The sequence below is a fragment of the Grus americana genome, chromosome 6, assembly GCF_028858705.1.
Source record: "Grus americana isolate bGruAme1 chromosome 6, bGruAme1.mat, whole genome shotgun sequence".
Taxonomy (NCBI): Eukaryota; Metazoa; Chordata; class Aves; order Gruiformes; family Gruidae; genus Grus; species Grus americana.
This window is the reverse complement of record NC_072857.1, coordinates 23,503,776-23,519,016: the sequence shown is the minus strand read 5'-3', so window position 1 is coordinate 23,519,016 and position 15,241 is coordinate 23,503,776. Positions and strand designations below refer to the sequence as shown.

General features: G+C 36.1%; 1 protein-coding gene across 3 annotated transcripts in view; it reads right to left on the bottom strand.

Moving 5' to 3' along the window:
* The window catches only part of RAPGEF4 (Rap guanine nucleotide exchange factor 4), a 153,703-nt gene that overhangs the window by 116,735 nt on the left and 21,727 nt on the right, over positions 1 to 15,241 (bottom strand). For 2 of the 3 annotated variants that reach the window (XM_054830896.1, XM_054830897.1), the window contains exon 4: positions 14,015 to 14,161. In XM_054830896.1, the coding sequence (XP_054686871.1) occupies positions 14,015 to 14,161 (147 nt within the window). Of the gene's footprint in view, positions 1 to 10,695; positions 10,808 to 14,014; positions 14,162 to 15,241 lie in introns of those variants that run through there. The other variant, XM_054830900.1, reaches the window with a different exon arrangement.

The window sequence follows — 15,241 nt, the reverse complement described above, 5'->3', positions numbered from 1 at the left end:
GCTGAATAAAGAGAAAGCATAAGCCTACATCTTATCCTTCTGAATAGCTAACAATCACCCTCATGTTTTTCCTTGGAATAACAGTGTTACAATGAAGTTGAATTTCTCACTTTTCTCAAAATGGCCCTATATGTCTGCTTGCATTTTAGTGTCAGTGTTGTGAAATGTCCTTTTTCACTTCCCACATCAGATCAGACTACAGGTTGAAGATGAAAGTTATAAACTGTCTTACTGCATGGCAACATAACGTTATAAGTGTTTTATTCCTTGCTTTCCCTTAAAGAATCTTTGGCATGCTGAATCTATCATTAAATGTATATTTAATAACCAAGAGAGATAAATTCAGCTTTAAAGCCTTCAAACCTAGCCAGATGAAATAGGTTCCTCAATTGAAAATGGTCATCTGCCCAAGGGACAGATACAGCCTCACAAAAGGTTGTTAAGCTTCAGAAAGCCTAAATGTAAAGGCCATTTTAAGACACATCTTAAAAAAACACTTAGAAAAAACATTAGAGAAGGTCAAAACCCAACTTGGGTGAAGAGAACACGGAAAAATTGTTTTGGCAAATGTAGACAGCTACCCTAGGTAAGGAGGTAACGTTACGTATAGTGAATGTGGGATGGGTTTCTTATCCAGAGATCAATGCCATGAATTGTTCATTACCTATTATAACTTTTTCCACCTGCAACAAAGTTTGGAATAAATAAATCTAGACATGCTAAGTACACTGTTTCTTTCCAGTGGGGGATTCTTTTCACTTTTGTTTGTTTGTTTTTAACAAGCCTGGATTTGATTAGGAGAACTCATGATATTGCATTTTTTCACTTTCCTGTGCAGAAAAGCTTTTATAAGTTTCTGGTTCCTACCACCACCCTCTAATCTAAATCAGTAAGACTTGTATAAGGCAGTTTTCTCAAAGAAGCGTGCTGCAAAAGGTAAAGGCAATCATGCACTACTAAAAAGCCAAGAGTCCAAAGAGGAGATGGACCTGGTACTAAAAATGTTACTGAAAAATGAGCTATGGTTGTTTAACATTACTGAATTTTGGAAATCAAAGACACTATGAGAACATAAATGAGTAATTGTCAGGAGGCCAACAAGCATCAGGTTTGTTGAGCAGGCACAGAAACAAGAGTTACTTGTTTCAGCCACGTCAAAGGGATGAGCACAACATTACTAATCAAATTTCTGATGCGCAACTTCATTCTGAAAACAGAATGAAGTTGCTTAGTATACTTTCACGTGAATATTTACAGAAATCCTGCACAGAAGGCGATTGGAAATAATTTCTACTAGTCATTGAAATCAACTGTGCATACTTTGAATGTTGCAGCTTCTGCAAAGAAGCATGATGGCATTTCAGGATAATTCAGAACAGTTACATGATTTATTTTGTTAAGTTATGACAAAACATAGATATGACCACAGTGTGCAAATAGCGAAGGATATAAATACTGAGGACAGAGAGAAATCATCCAAAGGTACATGAAAGCAGTACAGACAAGAACCAAAGAATGAACTCTGAAAACAAATTTTGGAGGGAAAATCAGAATAAATTTGTTCGTAGCATGTGATGCGCTTGGCTGTGGAATGTTTCTTCAAAAGCAGCACCCATTTACAAGCCATTTGGCATGGATGCTTAAAATGTGCAAAGACAAAACTTTAGAGAGCATACAATATCAACCAATAGCTCTCCAGAGGGGAGATGGAGAGTGTGAATGGAATGAGAGAAATGGAAATAAAGATGTCATTAAATAAAACCATCATTTTAGTTCCAAAAGAAGGGACAGAACCAGTCCTATGCTTGAAGACTGATGTGGAGGAAGCATGACAGGTTTTTATTTATGCAGTACGCTATTAAGAAATTCTTTACTGTTAGAGTGGTGAGGCACTGGAACAGGTTGCCCAGAGAGGTTGTGGATGCCCCCTCCCTGGAAGTGTTCAAGGCCAGGTTGGATGAGGCTTTGGGCAATGTGGTCTAGTGGAGGGTGTCCCTGCCTGCAGCAGGGGGGTTGGAACTAGGTGATCTTTAAGGTCCCTTCCAACCCAAACCATTCTATGATTCTATGATTCTATGCTGTTACACTACCTTTTTACAATACATAAATGGTTCATCAAGGGCTGTTCTACAACCTTCTCTGAAATAGTAGGTATTGGTTCCAGCAAGAGAGAGAAGACATAGTATGTGGAGCCTTTTGCCACAGGCACAGCAAATTCTACTGCTCATTATTGCAACGAAATTAGTGTAATTGGACAGGTTTGGCTTAAGAATATTGTGCTTTCCTATATAATGTTAACAAGAGTAAACACAACTTAATGGAACTCCATCATCTTGTTTTAAGATTCCAAATCCTTAATCCATGCCGCTGCTCTCTCACCAGGCAGACTATCTAAAAAAATAAGAATAATAAGAATCTTCTCCCCACTTCTCTTACGCAGCAGTTTGTGATTAATGCCTTGTGTTAATAGATGAGCACTGCTATGGCAGTAAAAATGCCAAGATAAAGGTCCCACTACCGAAGGCAGCACATTCATGACCAGTAATGCAGCACATGCCCTGCTAGCAGTTTGAAAATTAAACTAGCAACATTAAGAGATTTTCTTTTCTACGGTATCAAAACTTCCATATATGTTTCTATTTATTTTCATCATGCTGAGCAATCTGATTTTGGGGACAGTCACATGGGCATCTCTTATAGCAAATTCTACTCAAAAAAGCAAGCCATTCAAAAATGTTAATTTAAAAAGAACACATCTAATATAAAGATAGCATTCACTATTACTTTAACAGCTTTCAAACTAAGAGTTCCTTTTTCCTTCTGTATAAAGCTCTTTAGCAAATTAAATTAATGATTTTTATTTGTACATGTGGCAATAGCATTATCAGATAATGAAGATATGCATATGTAGATACGCAGATATAAAGTACCTCTCTATCCCTCTGCAAAAGCTACTTGCAACAGAACAGCATCACAAGGGTTGGTTTTTGTGGGTCTACTGTTTTTTCACACATTAAACAGCATAAAACTCATACTAGTAGTATGAATTATTTTGTTAAATAAGGAGGGAAAATATAACTCATGGTCTGCTTCTGGATGTCACAACGATTCATTACATTTTATTCAATATAGATTAACTCAATTCTTATCCAAATATATTGTCCAATTAATGGACCCAAGGAAAGGTAATTCACCTACTATTCTGTAATGATACTTGGATTAACAGTATGGATGCCCATGTAAAAATCAGTCCCTTAGAGAATTCTTATGGTAGTAAAATCTGTATTCCTATCATTGCTAGCATTTCCAGGATTTCCTGTGCCTCACACCTTTACATAATTTTAGAATACAAAGTTGACAACAATCCATTTGAGTATCAATACTCGTGGGCTGACTGGTAGCATGCATCATTTTCTGAAGTTATATCAAGTAATTCTTCAGAAAAGTTAAAAGGCAGAAAAATCCACATTCTGTTGTTAAAACAGGAAAAGTCTGTCTCTCAGAATAAAATGACACAAAGTACATTTTGTATATGAGACCAGATGGAAGTAACACCCTCTACAAGGCAACTCCATATGGCAGATGTATGTAAATACATCAGACAGAAACAACCTGCAAAGACAAGAGTTTTAATGTGAACTTCGGTTGTAATCTCAAAGCATTTAATCTTTCAACCATACCACAGCAACAGCACAGGTAAATGCCCCAGCTATTACACTGAAGACTGAAATGTAGCTCTTTTTTGATAAAGCATTATGTAAATTGGGTACCTTCTCAGTAATCAAATCTGCTACTTCATCAGTGTACTCACACATATCCACTTCATTGTCTACACTTTGACTACATTTCACTCCTTCGGCTCTGCAGAGCGAAGGTACTAAGAAATACTAAGTGATGGTATAATTCTCACCAACTTCAACAGTGCAAGAATTATTTCCTAACTGCTTGGTGATCCCTGGTTATCTAATAGGATCTAAATGTCACAGATAAACCTAAGGAGAAATAGTCAATGAACTCTTAACCAGAGATTAACAAAACTGGCATTAAATGCTAGCAGGAACAAAAGTGACAAATGCAGAAAGACAAACCATATTTGTAAATCTGTGCAAGAGATGCATACCAGAAAACTGCTTGAGAAACGATGGCAGAAAGAAAAAAGGCCTTTGAAAAATGTTTCATGCTTCTAGAGAGGACACAGGCTTGAAGGGTATTGGCAGAAAGAAAGAAAGAAGAGAGAAAATAAGCCTGTACTGAGCTTTTAATCTTTCTTTAATTGTACTGAGAGTCTCCAGCATTATCCCCAGAGAGAATTAAGCAAAAAGCATAAGTAACTCAAGTTCCCTTATAGCTCAGTCCTTTCAGAACAGCATGATTTCTTTGAAGGACTCAGTTTCTCAAAGGCCAGGTCATACAAAAATTGTATTGTAATGCATATTTTTATTATGCTAAAACAAGACAATGATATTGCACCTGTTTTCACTGACCTGTACTCAGGAATGTCTGGATAGCGTTTTGTGGAAATTAACAGAATAAAGTTTGTCTATTTTGGAAAATGAAGCGGTTAATACTGCAAGAAAATGGTTTGCACTGGTAGTCAGAAACGATATGTTTCAAAGGTCAAGAGAGAGGTGGAATGCAAAATTAAATAGAAATTACTCAGGAAATGGTCAGAGGTTAAAATGTAAGGAAGTTGAATTATATCAATAAGTACTAAATGCAGGATGGCAAGGTTTAATTTTAAATGATTATTTATCGCCCTCAGACAAATGGTATACAAGCCTGGCTTAGAGCTAAGTACAGCATCTAGAAGGACAAGAGTATTTTATCAATCTAATTTAAATTGAACAGAAGTAAACTTCAGTCAGAAGGTATTTAGTGTGTAAACTTTCATTTGTGACTTTTGGTTTTCTTTTAACTTCTTCATTTCAGATTTAACCAAGAAACTATTTTAAGCAGAGTTCAGAGGAAACACACTAATGGTCTTATCTAATCAGGTATGAGATGAAGGATAAAGAAATTGAGCCTGAAGCGTCACATCAGACTGATGGTATGAATCCACACATTCTGATAAACCACTGATTTCAACAACAGCCTGTAACAGAAATATATGAAAACACAAGTTCTGTGAACATCCACTTCATTACAGAGTATAAAAATATAGGGAGCACATGCCTTAGAAGGCCATGATGTCTTATGTGCTGTTCTTGAATATTTGTGGCATAAACAACTATTCACCAGAAGAAAAAAAAATTATCAATGAACAGGTTGTTCCATAAATCCCCTTGAGATTTAAACATTTCAGAGGGCCTGCAGGCCCCTTGGGGCATGTTTCAGGCCTGATATTTTCACACTGCTGGTGAAGAGATTTCTAGGAATTTCGTAGCTCACTGAACTAATGGAATTAGAGCAACACCCAAGAACTCTGAGAACTCTAAGTGTTGGAGTTCCACTGCTCCGATTGAAAAAAAGATTGATTCAAGACCAAGCACATGGATTATTTGGGGTTTTTTTAAATCTATTTCTTTTCTTGATATCTGGATCTGGCCATAATCAGCACAGATGACAGGCTGGGCCCTGTAATTCTTATTCTCTGCCACAGGAGAGATATTCCATATTCAGTTCTTAGTCTTTTATATCTTCATTTTCAAGTGTACCTCTGGGATGCCTAGAGGTTGTAAACCTTTGATACAATTTACCTCAGTACAAGTATTAGGTTGACCATTTTGTTAAGCACCCTTGAACTACTAAGCCACAAAATCATTTGAGTGATTCCAGCCTCATGCTCTCACATCGCATCACCTATGTCAGTGGATAAGAAACTGTTACAGAAGGAAAGAGGGTAAAGAGGATTTAAACCTAGTGCCAACAGCCCGTGCTGCATATTATAGAAGGAGAAGGAAGCAATTAGTAATTACCTGGGTTGAAATCCCACAATGCTCATTGACTTCAATAAGGCTGGGTTTCACAATGGATGAAAAGAGGGGAGGAACCAGTCTAAGGGAAAGGGCAAACATTGAACCTTACCGCTCTGATTATGACCAGGAAAAGACATCAGAACTGTACCATCCAAGGTGAGCAAAGGGCACTCTCTTTTTGAACTCATTTATTAATCTATATACCTAATAAATTGATAATGTCTGGGATTTAGTTTGTTTTGAGTTTTAAGGTGTTGAATGTTCAGTCAAGGTAGTGTTTCCTTACGAAAGGAGGAATTTACATTCCCCTAAATAGGACTTGTAGGTTTCATTTTTCTTGCTACATGAAAGTGAACACTTTCACAATATTTTTACAAAATATTTTATCAACTAAACAAGACTGTCAGAATAAAAAAATAAATACATAATATAATATAATATAGTAGCCTTGCTTTCAGTTTGTGTTGATCCACATAAGATCTTCCACTGCCACAGATCTTATTGTCAAAGATCTCTAATTTTTTTTTAATGCCAGCAGATTTAAGCTAATGGATTTTTAAAATGTCAATACTAAAACATATCCATTGATCTAATAAATGGTATCACATTATTTGCCTGACCCATTATACAGTACAAGCAGAAAGCACCCGTTCAAATGCAGCATGCAAGCACACATTCCATAGGAATGCCTTGGAGGAAGACACAACCCTATCCATAGCTGTAAAGCAACAAAAACTCATTGCTAAAAGGAAGCTTCTAAGGGATTACTATTTTTCTCATAAACCTGGAGGAACCAGTAATAATAGATTAACTTTTTGCGTAAGGAAGAAAAAGCACGACTCATCTGAAAAGAAACCAAGGATTGAGATGATAACACTGACCAGAAGATCAGAAAGGGTCAATCTCCAAAATAACCTCATCCACATATGACCCCACAGTTGAGTTAAGGAACAGACAGTCCAAAAGTTTAGAAGTGTAAGTAAAGCCTTATGCAGTTGATCACTTTGGTATCCATTCTAAGGCAGGAAAGGAAACTGCCAACCACAAATGCAGTTAGAACCAAAGCTCCAGGCAATCTGACACAGAAGTTTGATGAGGCAAATATGAATTTAACATAGCAATATATATACACAATACATATTAGAGAGATAGCAGATTATATACACACACATATCTACAAAGATTTAATTCTGTGTTATGCATTTTTTCTCTCTGTGACAGATGAGAATGAGACACATATTTGATAGTTAAAATGTATGTTTGGGGAAAAAGCCAGAAACTATTTTATAAGCTTCAAATCTTATGATCCTTCTGAGAGACATTTTTACCCAATAAAAATGAACTAATGAAAGACCAGAAGTGTGCTCCCTGAAATAAGATTCGTAGGCTCCCAGTTGTGTTTTGCAATATATGTTTTTGTCATTTAGCACATCATGCTTAGAGATACCACATTTAATAATACAATCTGCTGAGGATGAAAAGCACTTTCTTTGCTAATAAAAAAGCTGGTTATAGAAAGTGCAAGTTTGGCAGTAAAGCTTCAAAGAAAAATAGCAGCCTCAAAAACATCTGCAGACTCTAAGTGTATACATTTCAGTTTGTCAGATGTTCTTCTGTAATTTAAATATTTTAGGAATTAATCAAAATAATTTCTTTTCTTGAAAATCAGATGAATTCATATTTTTCAACTTTACCTCTAACTATGATAAAATATGAGAAAACCAATAAAGGCATTACTTAACAGGGAGACTGACATGCTCACTGGATGTTTCTATTTCTTTTTATCCAAGAAGGAACCTCAAATAAGTCAAGCTTTCTGCAATATAATTTAAGGCTTTTTGAAGTGCTAATAAACATATAAACATTTACAAGGGCTGTAAATAGGAATGACAATATATTTTTGCACAGTGTCTGGTATAATAGGATTCAAGAGGGGCTTCAAGCTGACAGGCATTACTACAGTGATACAGCATTGCACCTAAGAGAAGTGACATGCTAGAGTGGTTTAAGAGAAACCAGGTCTACAAAGCCTTATTCCACCTCTGCATGGTGATCAGTGACACAGACACAAAATGTTGCTATTGAAACAGATTCAGAATAATCTGGGACAGTGAGGTGCAAACTGATTGTAGGGATAACATACAAGAACATGCACCAGGAAAGTTTGTTGCAGAGAGACATGAGAAAGGATCAGGCCTTTACAATCGGCTTCTTATTTGTCAATCTTTTCAATTGCTTAAGGGGTGTCTGAAGTACCTGTATCTGTCACCTTAAACCAAGGATAGCAACAAAGAAAGGGAAATGCACAGCTAAAACTAACTGGATCCATTGATTTTCTGCAGAAACTGTGCCACATTGACAGTATTGAATATCATACATAATGGCACAGCAAATTATCCGAAACAGAGATGCAACTACTGATTATGAACTTTTCAGTCATAATGCCATTATTTAGAAAAGAACATATCATAGCAAGACTCTATCAAGAGTCTTGTACACTTCCATCAGTACATACCTTGCTAAGAGAAAAGCTGCATTATTGAAGTGAAAAATATAGTTCCTAGATATTTCTCCACTGCCAATGGCCAGGAAGGTTACCTTAGGAGATACACTGTCATAAACAGCGCTCACAAAATCTGCATCCATTTTTTAAAACATGAAGTGATTAATACACCCAAATGAAAGCAGCAGTCACTGTATTGCTATGCTGACAAACATGGCTTACTCTAATGTACGTCTGGCTACTGAGGATAGAATGCCGTTCCATACTTGTTTAAATCTGCTCTACGAGACAGAGCATCACTCGTCAAAATTAGCAATGTTTGACAAAGCAAAACAAGAGAAAAAACCCTAAAGGCATATTATAAGGATGGTCAAAACCAATATAACAGCAGCACTAAAGGCAAGACTGCTCCCACTTAGCTCCATGTGTATCAAAAGCAATTGTACTTTATTCACTTGAAATACGCTCAATTCGCACCAGCAAAACTGGGAGTGCAATCTGGCACTTCTTCTTGGAATAATAACAATTTTGGAATCTTTCCCTGCTACTCACTTGCAAGCTTTATCAGTATTAACACAGAAGGTATGAAGGTGGGATGTTAGTTACTTTCAAAGCTTTGCTCACATCTTGCCAATCCTGTGTTTACTGTCATATTCTAAAGCTGGGGAGGGGAGGAGGACTTTTTATATTACTCCTTCCATGTGTTACTCTAGGAAAAAAATCTCCTGCTTGCCTGTCATCACTTCATTTTTCAATGTCTCTCACACTAGCTCTGTTTTTTGCATACAAATTTGAATTGGTCATCAGCTGAAGGTTTGCAGACAGCATAAGGCAACAGATTCCACACACTTGAGTCCTTCCTTGTCTTCCTTCTGTGTTGTATTCCGTATCTGATAACATGGAATAATTCTTCCTTATTCTGACAAGATGGCTATTTGAGAGGTCGGTGAACACACTATTCCAGCTACATTGCAAATGCAGGCTACTACAATTTGATCACTTTTACATTTCTCAAATAAAACCCTGTTAGAGAGACAAACCATCAAGGTAGACTTTGAGCAGTCAGTGGAGTGTGTGACATGAAGCAGGTAAAGAGAGCTGAGTGTTGCATGACCACCTTTTAATGCTTTTGTGGGTCTCCAAGTACTTCACTATTTTAAATCACATCATCGCCCATCCTGCAAAGCTAAATATTCTGTATTTTATTAACTATGGTTTATACCTCTACTATGTTTGCCTATCACTAAATCAGAGCAAAGACTTCTGCAATTGATTACTAGGCAATAAACTGGCAGAGTAGTATACTATAAATTAAGCTGATAGTTTAGGGGCTGGACATGAATCTGATTTTTTGTTTGATTCTCCCCTCCCAATATTTCATTTCTCAGATCAAATTTAATCTCTCACTTAAATGAACTGGAATTTCTGGTATGGAATACTCATTGGTGAAAAGGTGCTTTAGAAAGTACTGACATTTACATGAGATTCCTAATACTCCTTAAACATGATGAAGTATTCGGGCGTCTACCAGAGAAAGAAGCAAGAACATTCTCAAGTGACAATGCAACATATATTTTCCAGCAGCCTAAGGCAAGGAAAAGGCTGCCTCTCTGAAATGCTGCCTACTGCATTACACTGCAAAACACCTACATGAGATTCAGTAACATACTTTGATAAATAATGTACTTACAGCATGGCCAAATGGATAAAACAAATGAAAATCCTTATATGTTCACTTTCATTCATGTATTTTTACAGTGCCTTCATAATTCCTGCTGCCATAATCCTGACACATAACATGAGGCATAAGATTATATTACACCTTGATATAAGGGATATGGTTAGATATACCTTAAAAAGACAAACCGATATTACAGGCAAATGCATTGAGAGCTGTGGTCTCAATTCTGATGAACTTAAGCCTTATTCAGAAATCTCACTGAACAGTGCTACAACATTAAAGTCAGCATGCCATTTTATATGTGTATTTCCTACACTATTTCGATTGAAATGGTATGTAAAATTTCTTCTGGTCTGACAGAGGATCTGGTTTTAAACTAGCTCATTAAAAACTAACATTCACAGTGCTCAGAAAACAAAGATGGTAAGAAAACTGCTTCTCCCAAAGGTATCATTTCAGAGCAGTGAAGAGAGTGCTCCTGAATTATCATCAGATGGGCACAAGCAGGAAGCAAGTTACACTACTGTTTATCAGACTACAAGATGTGTAAGTGCTGCTGAATATGAATAAAAAAGAATTAAAATATTCATTCTGACCTTATAGGGGTCAAGACTCCCTCTCTCCAAAGCTACTGCATACCGAAGTAATAGCTGTTCTTCATTTACTCAAGATCAAATGTTTCTCAAGGCATGTTCAGTAACTTCTAACATAATCTCATTCCACACAAAAGGAAATCGGTTATTTGTATGTTATCCAAGGAAGGCTGAGTAATTCACTGTGGTAGGAAAGACCTCTAAAAATAAGTCACCTCTCAGCAGATTCACTCCCTTCCTGTCTGTTTTTGAATAGGTTTGCAACAGCATGAAAAGACAAAGCTTGAGGATGAACTACAGAGAACTTCTGTAATGGTAACACTGCTCAAATACATTCATTTCACTCCTACTCTGTTTAAAAAAATCCAACTGTTAGGGGTGGAGCAAGCCAGTGACCAACAGGATGTGCATGACCAGAGCTCCTTGTGTGTAGCCTTCTGCTTTCATGTTTATTTTTGGATGTATTTTCCTTTGTGCTTTGAAATAGCTTTTTGGGCAAGGTAGCTAGCATCACACTCACTCATTGATGCTGAAGAGGGAAAGCAAGTTCTTATCAACACAAAGAGTACCTCTTCCTACAGATTCATAGAGCACTTTGGAAGTCTACAGTGTTATAATAGCGATGAACAGCTTTTTTCATGTTTACGAGTGCTCCTCAGAGATGAAGGCCAGGGTATTTATTTGTCTTTCAAAGAACTGTATAGATTTGTGGTAGAAAAACATTTGTTGCAAACTTCATCAGTAGGTTTCAGTGTTAACAAATTTTTACTATAAAGGAAGATAGCTCATAGCTCTTAGTCCTATCATTTCAGATTAGTTGCACAATAAATTAAAGTCAATACTAAATCAATGTATACTGGTTCATTTTCCAGGATTATATTCACAACCCAAAAATAAAAAAATACTATTAAAAATTGAAATCTTGGAATTTCCATGCTCTGCATGCCAAAAAATCTTTAATCAGTTAACAGTTTTCATTTGTTCTTTCCCTCAAAAGAAGGAAAAAGGTAAATTTCCCCAGAAGTAAATTTCATGGGGGGGAACCAACAAAAAACTTAATCATATATAAAATTTTTTCACTTCTATTATTAATCACAAAAATCCTACATTCACAAAAGCAGTAACCATTTTAAGAATTCCCATCCTACAGTTTAGTTAGGTTGTTCTTAAACTACAGTATTATTATTTTGGCATTATTCAACATTTTTTTAATGGAGAAACTACTTCTTTCTGGAATTAAGTTCTCATTATCTGCAGAGTTGAAATTTGTATGCAGTAGATTTTAGTTTTCACCATATCTGGATTGTAATGACACTGACATTGTTGCCATCTCCCATTTTTCCCATGGTACTACTGTTAATAAATATCTGTGATTCATTCTTGATTTTGTGTGGGGTTTCATTAAAAACAAATTAAAAAGTTATCTGAATGGCACGTCACTATATTAATAACTGTTTCCCCATGTGGGCTTTGTTACATCAAAGATATATGATTAGGATAAGGTAGATAGAACAACACTGCATCCATAACATATCAAAAAGTTTCCTTGAAGAAAAGTAAATACAACAACAACAACAGCAATAATAATATACTGTTGCTATTGCTAGTACATTTTGGGGAAATTTTCTTAAATATGTTTGTCTGTTTTTTGAACATTTCCTGTTTATCATACCTTATCTGCAGTTTATGTAGGCTTTGGGATTAGCAGATTGCAAGGAAACAAATATTGCCTTGAAAAAAATAAACAACTTAATTCTACCTCTGACCAACCAGCAAAGCTTATTTCGTGGCATAATTTTCCACTCACTAAGAGCACAGGGACAGCCTCTTTGAAAGAAAGCACATCAAAACACATGAAAAGTTCACTGTGAATCTGCACAAAAGGCAAAGTTCCACAAAGCCAAAGTGTGGTCTGTGAGTGACACCTGCAGCATCTGTGACATGCTCTACTGCACAATTTCATGAAATCTGCAATATACAAGATGTGTGCTAAGGCTCCCTATGATAGCTCCCAATACTTTCAACACACGTGACCTTTTTTGAAAGCATCTATAATCAAAAACCTCATCAAAATCAGTAAAATCTCCTGTAGAGAAAAAAGCTTGAACTGCAGAAAAATACTGCATTCTGGATTTCTTCAAATTTGCTATGAGACTTTATGAGCATTTTATTTTAGCTCTAGACATTGCCAAAAAAACCAGTACAAATCATGGCTATGCAAGTCAAAGAATGATATCTGATATTGTCAGAGCATTCAATGGCAAGCACGTTTCATTCACATATTGGTCTTTCATGCCTTGGTCATGCTGTACCATTAACTATGCTCAAGGCAACATATCTGGACACAGGTGATATTAGTGCTGTTTCCTCAGTCAGTGTAGCTAGTGTGGATTTGATTTTCTTTCTGATATCCTTCCTTTAGTACTGCTTTAGGACAATTATTTGGAGTATAATGTTGCTCTTTCTCAGGAAAAGAGAAAGCCAAAAAACCCCCATCTGTCTGCACTTAGGAGAGAAGCAAAACTAAAACGCTACAACCTGCATCTATTTGTTAAATATAGTGTCCCTGGATCTGCAACTTTAGGACACTGTCACACCATCTGACAGCTCTACACAACACCTAAATTTGTACAGTCACCATTTAAAACAAGCCAGCAGTACAAATTGGCAATAGTGTAGGCCAGGCCAACAGGATGCCTTCCAATTCCCAGAACACTTTTCAAATCAAGTGTAATCCTTACAAAAATGCAAACTGATTCAAGTTCAGTGACTTAGCATAGTAACATGCTAATGAAGTCTTCTCAGCATGGATACCAAAGTACATACATATGCTAGAATTAAGAACCTCAGCAGTACCTTCTCCACAAAGGAAAGTTTTAAGGGAATTCACATGTAATCAGTAACTTAATTTTTAAGTGATCTTGATCTATCTGCAAATTCTAAACCCCTTACAGCTGGTGATGAGAGAGGAGTAAAGAGGAATAATTTAAAATATCAGAGTATATTAAGGGTAGACTCTCCTCATAAATGCTGGCAATAAAAGCAAGCTTAAGGCTAAGAAAGCAACACCTGCAGTATACAAATAAACCACCAGAAATTTCACCGAAGTTATTTCATTAGAAGAAGCCCGCAAGAAAGAAATACAGGAGTATGTAATCATGCAGAATACAAAGCACTAAAAAGAAGTAAAAAGACTTTCCTTTTTGTCCAAACTAATTTAAAAGAATCATTACTTTGCTTACAGTTTAAATGTGCTTATATTTCATTACAAAGGTTAAATCACTTTTTTTCCTGCATAAACTGCAAATAAATCTGAATTTACCTCCCAAAGTGCTTTAAAGTCCTTCTGCTCAATTCGAAGGAGCTCACTATATTCTCTGGTAACGATGGTTGCATGGCGAGGAGTGTTATCCAGAATGGACTCTCCAAAAGCAGTTCCTATTCCCAGAGTGCATATTGTCACAGCATCCTTTGAATTAAAAATAAAAGGAAACATATTAAATATTCCAGCATGTTTTATGAGTCTTTATGTCACATTTGCTAATAGCACTGCATTAAGATTCTTCAATATGCTTTAAAAGAAAATTAATTAAAAGTGCCAACAAAAAAATCAATATGCTGATTAACAACCCAGGAAGCCTCAATGTGGAAGCAAGCAGGACTTCTGTTTTCTATGGCCATCAGTTGAATTAGACACTTCTGTCTGCGAAGCAAAGAACACAAGAGTCACCTTCACCTTCAAAAGAAAGTTATGACTTCTGTTCCTCTACCTCTAAAGACTGTTGTGATGATAAGATTCTTTAGAAATGTCAGAGGTGATCAGAAGATAACTACCATCAGAAATGCAACCCTGGAATATAAATTTCTGCCTTATATAGGCTATCCTCATCAGAAAGAAGATTTTACTGTTATGTTTTCTCAGTAAACATAACTTTCAATTATAACATCCTCTTGTATTTGTAATGCATTTCTCTATTGTATAAGGTCTGTGTCGTACAGTTTTGTCAACTCTTGGCCTTTCTGTTGAAAATGCCAGTAAATCTCTCAATCATTAATAGGTGCCTGCCAACTAAGCACCAGAAAAAAAAAAACTCTTTACACTTAAGTCAGAGATTTCAAGAAAACTATTAAAAGTCCAAAACAACCTGGAATAGAGTATTCAGGATGGTCCCAAATGTGAAGTAAAGTCCATTTCAAAAGAGTCTATGTGAGCACATGCCATTCATGTGATGGAAAGATGTCTAAATCAATCCCCCTTGGCCAGGAACTCCTCTGTAATAGTTCCAAGATAAATTAAGAGCTACTGCAGACAAAAAAATTAGAGTACTCGAAATTAAATAACTTGCTGAATCAAGATCTTTAGATACCTGTTCTATTGTAGGCTTACGAGTTGCTATGTTCCTGAGCATAGGCTTGAAACTGAACACTTACATATGTCTAAGTTGGGCCTTAACTGACTTTTGAGTAATTAAAAAAAATTAGCAATAGCATTAAAAATTTAAACTGATACAAACTGCACTTTATTAAGGAAATCATACATGCACACAGA